This window comes from Mesitornis unicolor, unplaced genomic scaffold (assembly GCF_000695765.1).
Source record: "Mesitornis unicolor isolate BGI_N332 unplaced genomic scaffold, ASM69576v1 scaffold4991, whole genome shotgun sequence".
In the NCBI taxonomy this organism is placed as follows: domain Eukaryota; kingdom Metazoa; phylum Chordata; class Aves; order Mesitornithiformes; family Mesitornithidae; genus Mesitornis; species Mesitornis unicolor.
The window spans coordinates 9,631-18,068 of record NW_010161559.1 but is presented as its reverse complement, the minus strand read 5'-3'; the positions used below and the strand labels follow the sequence as shown (position 1 = coordinate 18,068).

Genomic DNA, 8,438 nt, shown 5'->3' with positions numbered 1-8,438 from the left:
CCCTACAAGAAACCATGTTGGGGCCCTGAGAGAGCAGACAAATTAGGGTTTTAGGGTATACTCAAACCCTCAGGCCCCAGATGGAGGAGCAATTGAAAGGACAGCAGTGAGACGAGGGTCTGTGCTGCCTAGGCTTCCTTACCACCTGGGTCTCTGCAAAATGTGAGCAAGAGCCCTTGCAGGACACATAGGTGACTTTACAGAGGGCTAACGATGATGCCCATTTCAGGAAGCCTCACAGTTTCCCACAAGAGCCCAGCTGTGCCACCCACCACCAGCCTGTGCTAGAGTCCTGGTGCTGCCCCAGTGTCATGGCAGGGTGAAGGCACACCCAAGGCAACTGCCCAGCAATTCCCCACCACGTACCTCGCTTCTCCTTCCTGGTCTGCACAAACTCCAAGTGCCGCAGGGCACTGGGAGCCGTCCGTCTGTAGAAGCTGTTTCGCTGGAGCACAGAGCCCACTCTGTTTGCTTCCTCAGCCTCCTTCTCCCAGACCTGGCTCCAGTCTGGCCGGCCCGTGCGTACCCTCGAGCGCCCTGCTCCACTGCAGCTCCTGGCTTGCATCCCGGGCCCTGGGGCTGCTCCTTCCAGCTCTCCCTGGCCATCGTAGTCCGTGTCCTGCATCTGGGACTGTGAGTAGCAGGTGCCTGATCCCAGGCTTACTGTACTATCTCCTGAGGACCAGACTGCAAATGCAGGATCTTCACAACCTCTGTCCAGACTGCTGCAGTCCACAACATGGTCTCTGGGCTGCCTGTGCCACTCAAAGTCTTCTTGGTCCCTGACACCTATATACTGTCTTTCCTGCTCTCTATATGCTCCAGAGCCTCCATCCTCTCTATACCACTTTTCCCCTTCCCTATACACTTGATTGCTTCCATTCTCTCTATACTGCTTTCTCCTCTCCCTATACTCCCCAAAGTCCCTCTCCTGCCTAGACCACCTTCCCTTTTCCCCTTTTCTATACACCTGATTGCCTCCATCCTCTCTATACTGCTTTCTCCTCTCCCTATGCTCCCCAGATTCCCTCTCCTGCCTAGACCACCTTTCCTTTTCCCCACAATGTCTTTCTTCCTCACTGTAGTCCCTAGGAGCTCTGTCCTCCTGATACCACCTTCCCCCCTCTCTATAGTCTACAGGACCTCTGTCCTCTCCATACTGCCTTCCCTCCCTGCTATACTGCCCAGGAACTCTGTCTGCTCTATACTGCCCTTCTCTTACCTCAGAACGGCAGTCTCTGTATTGAACGCCCTCCCTCTCACATACCCTATAGTTTCTACCTTCTGTATCCTGGCTTTTGCCTTCCCAAGCGTCATCCGCTCTCCTGCAGTCCGTGTACTGGGTATCTCCCTCCCAAAAACCTCCACAGTCTCCATTCATGTTCCGTCGGTTCATCAAGACGCCCTCCCCTCTCCTGTAACTGTCCCAGCCACTCTCTGCTCCCTGGCAGCCAGGGTACTGCCTGCTCGTCCGGGGTCTGCCATTGCAGTGAGCCTCACTGTGCAGTGCGGCTACGTCAGCCACGTCTTCCCTCTCAACGGCACAACAGTCCTCATATTCCCAGCTGAGGAGTCGTGGCTCCTGCCTCGGATTCTCCACACCGTGTTTCCTCCTGGGATAAGTGCACATAATCCTGTCGGGTGTGGTGTAGGGGCTGACTCCCTTTGCCTCCTGCTCCCTGAGCCCAAGCCTGGGCTGACGCCGCTTCTCCGCTCTGCCCCAGCGCTCCTGTCCCAAGTGAAACGCAGGCACTGCTTCCTGAAACCGGCCAGCAAGGGTGTGAAGAGGCGCGGGCCCAATCACTGCCAGCCCGGCCTCCTCCACCTGCTGCCCAAAGTAATCAGTAACCAGCCCCGAGGAGGGTGGCTGGGGCTGGGCAAGCTCTCACTGCCCAAACCAGCTCCGCAGCTTTGCCAAAGCCTCTCTGCAGGCAGCTTAGAGGCAGGGAAAAAAGGAGAGCACTGAAGCATGCAGAGGCCCTGCCCCAGCACCAACGTCCTCAGGGAAGGGAAACAGTGTGTGAGACCACAGCTTTGCAACAGATCAGAGACAGGATACCAGATCTTCCCCTGCCTTCAGGCTCCCGCCGGCATGGGGGCTAAAAGAACAATCAGGTCTAGCGGTGGCTGAGCTCTGCTCCACACCTCAAGGGGGAAACTGAAGCCTTCAGCCTGCCTCTGGTTCAAACCTGGTGCTGAGCCCATCCTTTTCCCAGCCCTCACACACAAGTCCTGGGAAGAACTGGAGGTGAGCAGCTCTCTATGTGACAGAGTGTTGGGAGTGGGAGTGGGAGTAGGACTACCCGGAGTAACGAGGTATTCTCAACAGAGCATCTCTGAGCAGTGCCTACACAGACACAGCTGCCTGGTTTCCTGGTCCAGGGTGAACAGCTGGTCCATCTGCTGATAGGAACAGGCTTGAAGGGACTATCTGGGTTACAGGCCCCAATGACAACACACAATGTAAGCTTTCAGGATGCTGTAGAAATATATGCTCTTCTTGCTGCAGGGTGCAACGTATTCCCAGTGGTCCATACCAAACACAGGAACTCCTATGAGAAACCAAGACAACCACAACATGCCCTAGACAGACAGCAGGAGAGTCCATGCATGTCATCCACATCTCAGGTTATTGCAACACTTGTTAGGTATGCAGAGCCAATGCTTCCAGCTGGGAGAAGACAAAAATAAAACCAATGCACCCTCCTACTCCAACTGCAGGAGGGCAAACACTAATCCTGCTCAAGCCTGGTGATCTGTGAAACGCCCAGTGTGCACATGACATACCAAAAGAGCAACCTGAAGATTTTAAACACTGTTTTAAGAAAACCACATACTTTCTGCTCTTCCTTTCGTTTCCCCAAGGATACATCAAGGCGCTGGGCTCCCTCAAGACTATGCTAGCCCTACTTTGCTCATCAATGCTTAGGGAAAGCTTTTCTTCCTCTTGAGTGCTTCCGTGTTCCCCTAACGGCGGCAAGGCAAAGACCATGCCTGAGGCATAGTGCAAAAACATTTTGCTGAGCCGATGTAACACTGCATTACTGATCTGGCCTGCTGCACTGAAGCTGGGCTAGCAAGCCTCAGACTGCCTCTCTGGCTGCACTCAGATGTGGCAGAAGGGATGCAACGGAGCTTGGGTAGGGTACATCTTTATGATGGGACCAGAGAGGCTACTTACAAATTCTCAGGTTTCTTGAAGTAGTACAAATCCCCTAAGACTACCAAGGGTATAACTTGACAGGTAGGATGTCTCAGGATAGTGTGTCCTGATAGTGTGATTCCTGCCTAAAACTTCCAGTTCCAGTAACCAAGAGGGCACAGGTTCCACACAACCCATCCTCTGTCAGGAAGCACTGACAGGAGACATTTCCTAGCAAGAACTATCCCATAAGAAAATTTCCCTTGATCCAGCCTAAATTTTCCTCTTCCTACCTTCAAGTTACTTCATCCTGCTTCAATGAACCATCCAAGCATCCCTCTTGCACACCACTGACGTGGAGGCTGTTTGTCACCCAGTTTCCCTGGTACACCCATATCAGCCTTCACTCCCATGTGCTCTGCATCAGATGCCATCCTGTGGCAAAGTGCCTGGGCTCCCCAGCACTGATTAAGCAGTGGGAGGATGGAGGCAATGAAGTCAGAGTGAGTAATTCCCAGGCAGGAGTTGGCATTTCACTCCACCTCCTGCGTGCGGTGCCGACATTTCCTGCACACTGTGGGTTTTGATAACAGAACTGCAGTGTCAGAGCTCCTAGGAAAAGCTGGGAAGGGACTGTGGGAGATGTACGTGGTCCTGTCTTTCCACTTTTTCTACTGTAATATCAAGTATAACGTAATTAACAGCACCCACCTTTGTATGGCATCTTTGGGTTTCAGAGCCTAAATGTGCTGATATAAACAGGGCAAATTTCTCCTCCCTGAGTAATTTTTCTGGGCTGCAAGGACAAAAGCCATCTTTTTGGCTACAGGCATGCTGCAATTTAAAGCTCTTTGTTGCTGTTACCAACAGTGCAGCATCATTTTCCTGTCCTGAAATTCTGGACTCCATGGACGGCAGGAACAGAGGGGCAGGCTTCACTTTTTGCCCACTCCCAGGCCAAGCTCAGCACCCTTCTGTGCATCCCTTCTGACTTAAATGACAAGTCCCCAAAGGTCTGTATCATCATCAGAGCAGAAACTGCAGGAAACCCAGCGCCCTGACAGGCTGTGAGCAGTCACACCACAGGTATCAACTCAGATCTCAACTGCAGGACCACCAACAAAGCCACTCTGAAGCTGCTGCTCACTCCCCTACGGCTAAGAGGGGGTGATGCAGGAAGGCTGAATCTGCAGCAGTTATGTTTTTGCTTGAGAGCAAGAACACAGTGGGAATGGATCAGATGAGGGCTCTGGATGTATGGTGATGCTGGAGGATGATCGGAGAGTTGGAAGGAAAAGGGAGTGGGGAAGGCCAGGGCTGAGGGATGTCCACAGAATGACATTGTGGTTCTCTGAGGCAAAATCATGATGATTTGTACTGCAACAACGCTTACAAAACGACCAAACTCAGGAATTAAATAAGGAAATTACTGGCTCCAACAGTGGCAGTACACAGCGGAGGTCAGCTGACCCCCTGAAGCACCCCCATCCAACGGTGCTACAGACTCACCTCTCAGCTCCTGCAGCTCCATGCTTAGGCTCTCGATGTTGGAGTCACAAAAATCAAGGTTTTCCAGGGTCTCTGCTCTCACCAGCTCATCCTGCTGCTCCTCCAGCATCAGGCTTAGCTCAGTGCGGGTCTTGCCGTAAGCCTCCAGGTCTTGTTCCACCTCTCCAATCCTTGTCAGCAGAATGGAGCTGGGGGAAGCTGTTCCTGCTCGCGTCAAGTCCTCACGTCCCTCCTCTGCCCGCTGCTCCTGGGTGCTGGGGTGAAGCTGAGGAGGGCCCACACTCCTCCGCTGGTTGCTTGGCGGAGGCCGGGGCGCAGGCCGGGAGGGCTTCACCGAGAAGGACAGAGATCTGCCTTTGGGCACCTGGCTACCCAGTGTGTGCACAGGAGTTGTCGCAAGGCTGCTGGGCCGAGGAGGGGGTGGCCTCAGGGCCTTCCTCCTCTCTGGCTGTCTGGCGTGGGGGGTACACTCAGGAGACCCACGGACAATGTCCTTCTCAGAGCTGTAGTCCAGGATGGAGAAGTGTCGGGAGACCTTGTCCTGCTCAGCAGTGGTTGTCAGACTTTTCTCAAACTGCGCCAGCTGCTCTGTCAGTTTGGAGTCCAGGTCTGTGCAACTGTCCCCCTGTGCTGTGAGTGGGCAGCATTCCCCCCAGCTCCCAGCCCACATGTCCAGGCCCACGTGGGCACCTCCTAGGCTGGAAGAACAAGGTTTGGGCTTCTCCTGTTGACCATTCACCAAACTGTCCAGGTCCTGGGTGCTGCTCCAGCTCTCCTGGGGCTCGGATGCTGTCCAGCTGTTAGGAGAAGAAATCGCCTGGCTCCTGCAAGGATCTGGGGGGAAGCAGACAGCGTGTGGGGGTACAGTGGGACTGTCTCCATCACGCTCCGGCAAGGCATGAGTTTCTGAGTCTCCTGGGGAGGCTGAAACGCTCCCCCCAGGCTCCAACTCTCCTGCTTGGCCAGGCCTGTTGCTCTGCTGGGGAGCCAGCTGAACAGAGGTGCGAAGGCCATTGACAGTCTTTGTGCTGTCGAAGTGGGGGGAGTCCACTGTGTCTTTGGGACATGGTCCTTGGTGTCCTGTGCTGGGAAAGGACTGATGCTGTCTCAAGTCTGTGCCAAGAGGACCCTCTGACCTCCCCGCTGTGCAAGACAAAATGGTGTCAGGCTCACGGTATGCAGCTCCTCCATCCTCCTTTTCCTTGCCATCTTTCCCTGGCAAAGGAAGAGCTTCAGAGCAGGTGCTTTCTGAGTCTTGATGGATGCCTCCACCCTGGGGATCCCCAGCACCCATCTTTTCCCTGCAAGGCTCAGAGGCTTCCAGCCTCACAAATCTGTGTGGAAAGATGCCGCGTTTCCCCCTCAGCTCCCCTTCCAGCCAGCCATCCTCCAGAATGCCTACAATCTGAATCCTGTCACCCACATCAAAATTCAGTTCCTTGGACTCCAGGGCTTGGAACTGATAGAGGGCAACACCATAGGTACTCCCTGGATCCTCCTCTCTTTTGGGGGGCATCTCCACTGTCCCATTGGTGTCACAAGTCTCTCGTGGCTCTGGATCTTCTGAGATTCCTGATGTCCGCAGAGGAGTAAGCAGTTCCACAAAACCCTCTGGGAAAATGCCTCTGTGGCCTCTGAGCTCCCCCTCAAACCAGCCAGGCTCTGGGATGCCAACAATGTTGATCACATCCCCTTCCCTGAAGTCCAGCTCCTCCTCCAGCTGAGCAGACAGGTCCATCAGGGCCCGGGCTTGGCCCAGGGAGTAGGCAGGCACCTCTAGAAGAGCACTCTGGGACAGCTGATGGCTCCGAACTGAAAGGCACAGCTCTCGCACACATGATGAGGGGAAAAAGCCCTTGGAACCCCAGCTGCTTCTGCCCTGGAGCCAGCTGGAGGCCAGGGACCCCCCCAGGATCACCAGGTCTCCTGCAGAGAATGAGAAACACCAGTTCAAAACTGCCCTCATAATTGCTTCTCACCTCTTATTCCTGTCTCCTCATGTCCTTCCTGGCTGTGGGCAAGGTCTGGTACTCTGCACTGAGAGCAGTGCATGCTGGGGATGCACAAGAGCACAGAATGGAGGTAAGGCATGAAGCACTGGCAGCCTCTTGCACACACATATCTAAGATACAGAGTTTTGGCTCTGTGACTTTTTAGCTGCTAAGCCATGAAGGTGCACTAAAGCTTTGATTTTTTCCCCCAGATGCAAGTCTAAGATTTGGGGATTGTAGGGCTGTTAAAAGGCAGCTGTAAGTCTACTATGATCACACAACTCCAACATTTGGGGGTTCAAGAGTAATGATAGATCATGATAAACCAGTATCAGGGTGGCAGAAGCCCAAAGGTCCATAGTGGATTTGTCATGACCAATGCCATGAGGTATTAGGAAATTCTGTCTCTCCTGGCACTCTAGCCAGGATGAGTTGACCAGGTTCATGCTTCTGGAAGGACAGGTGAGGGCTATGAGATGCCAAGCAAAGGAAAGGAATGGAGATTACCTCTCTGCAATGACAAGCTCCCTGGCTCTTGAGATGTGAAGTCACTGGTACAAACAAACAGTTTCTCTCCCTGCTTCAAATGGGGAATATCCACAGGCTCCACAAAGCTGCTAGGAAACTGCCCTAAAATGAGAAGCAGTTGTCAGCAACGAGTCTTTCCTGTAGACCACCACCACACCCTCGACCCTCCTTCCAAGTTTTGGGATCTGTTAATGTCTTGCTAAAGAAAAATACCCAGCTACCGAAGGTGCTTCAATAGCATGGTGGAAAAGGAACAAGTTTGGGACTCAGGAATTCCTGAGGTTTTAAATGCTTAAGAGCTAACAGAGAACAAAAAGCTTTGTGCCCTCGGCTCACTCCAAGCAACCGACAGGCTGTGTTCGTTACTGGGACTGTGCCATCAGCATGGAGTTCCTAGAAACAGACACATTAGCTTTTCTCTGCTTTCACTGCTTGCTTCCCAAATCAGAGCCATGATGAGGACTGAGATCCAACAGTGTCTTCTGACTGGGCACATCCATCTGGTGTCCCTCACTCTGTAACGCTTGGCCCCTGCATAGCCTCGGTGCAGAAGTCAGGCCATCACACTTGGGATGGCCATGTCTGTGAGTCACAGGCTCTGCCACAGCTTTGGTGCAGCTGAGGGGACCTTCCACACTTTATCACCTATGTGTTATTTCACCACGGCACCCATTGCTATTCTGTGCAAGCCACAGCCAGATAGGGCAGCACAGACTTGCTGGCCATCGCAAGATATCACCCAGCTACTAATTTCAGTCCTGGGCACACTGGACGTGGCAAAAGCCACTACAAATGTCATTCCCGTCTTTTATAGTTTGTGGCAAGGAGAAATGATGGAGTATGGGCTAGTAGCACTTCCAGCATTCACTCTCGACAATCCAATCCATGTTCTCCAATAAAACTTGGAGACACTGTATCCCAGACACCCAGAACTTTGCAATGGGTTTAGGCAGTTTAGCATCTGCTGTCATTAACCTGAGCTGCAACCAGCAGCCCACAGGCTTCTAATCTCAGTGACTTCCTTCACAGTTTTAACCAACTCTATCTCTTTTTCCATGTCTTAGTTTTCTGCTCTGTACATGGAAACAACCTAATGCCGTTAGAAAGGACGTCATGAAGCTACATTAATAATTCCCCACAAAGTACTGAACACTATTACTGGTAGGCTGCAGCACCTCCACAGCTTCTATTCAAAAGCACATTTTCAGTTCCCTACAATTTTAACTGAGAAAACTGGGCAGAAAACTACAACAGCTGTTCCAAGGGAA

At 52.8% G+C, this 8,438-nt stretch overlaps 1 protein-coding gene across 1 annotated transcript in view; it reads right to left on the bottom strand.

Annotated features, from left to right (window-relative positions):
* The window catches only part of DNMBP (dynamin binding protein), a 26,078-nt gene that overhangs the window by 16,349 nt on the left and 1,291 nt on the right, over positions 1-8,438 (bottom strand). The window contains exons 2-3 of the mRNA XM_010193344.1: positions 7,150-7,272; positions 4,652-6,577 (exon numbers count right to left, since the gene is read on the bottom strand). Of these exons, the coding sequence (XP_010191646.1) occupies positions 4,652-6,577; positions 7,150-7,272 (2,049 nt within the window). The remainder of the gene's footprint in view (positions 1-4,651; positions 6,578-7,149; positions 7,273-8,438) is intronic.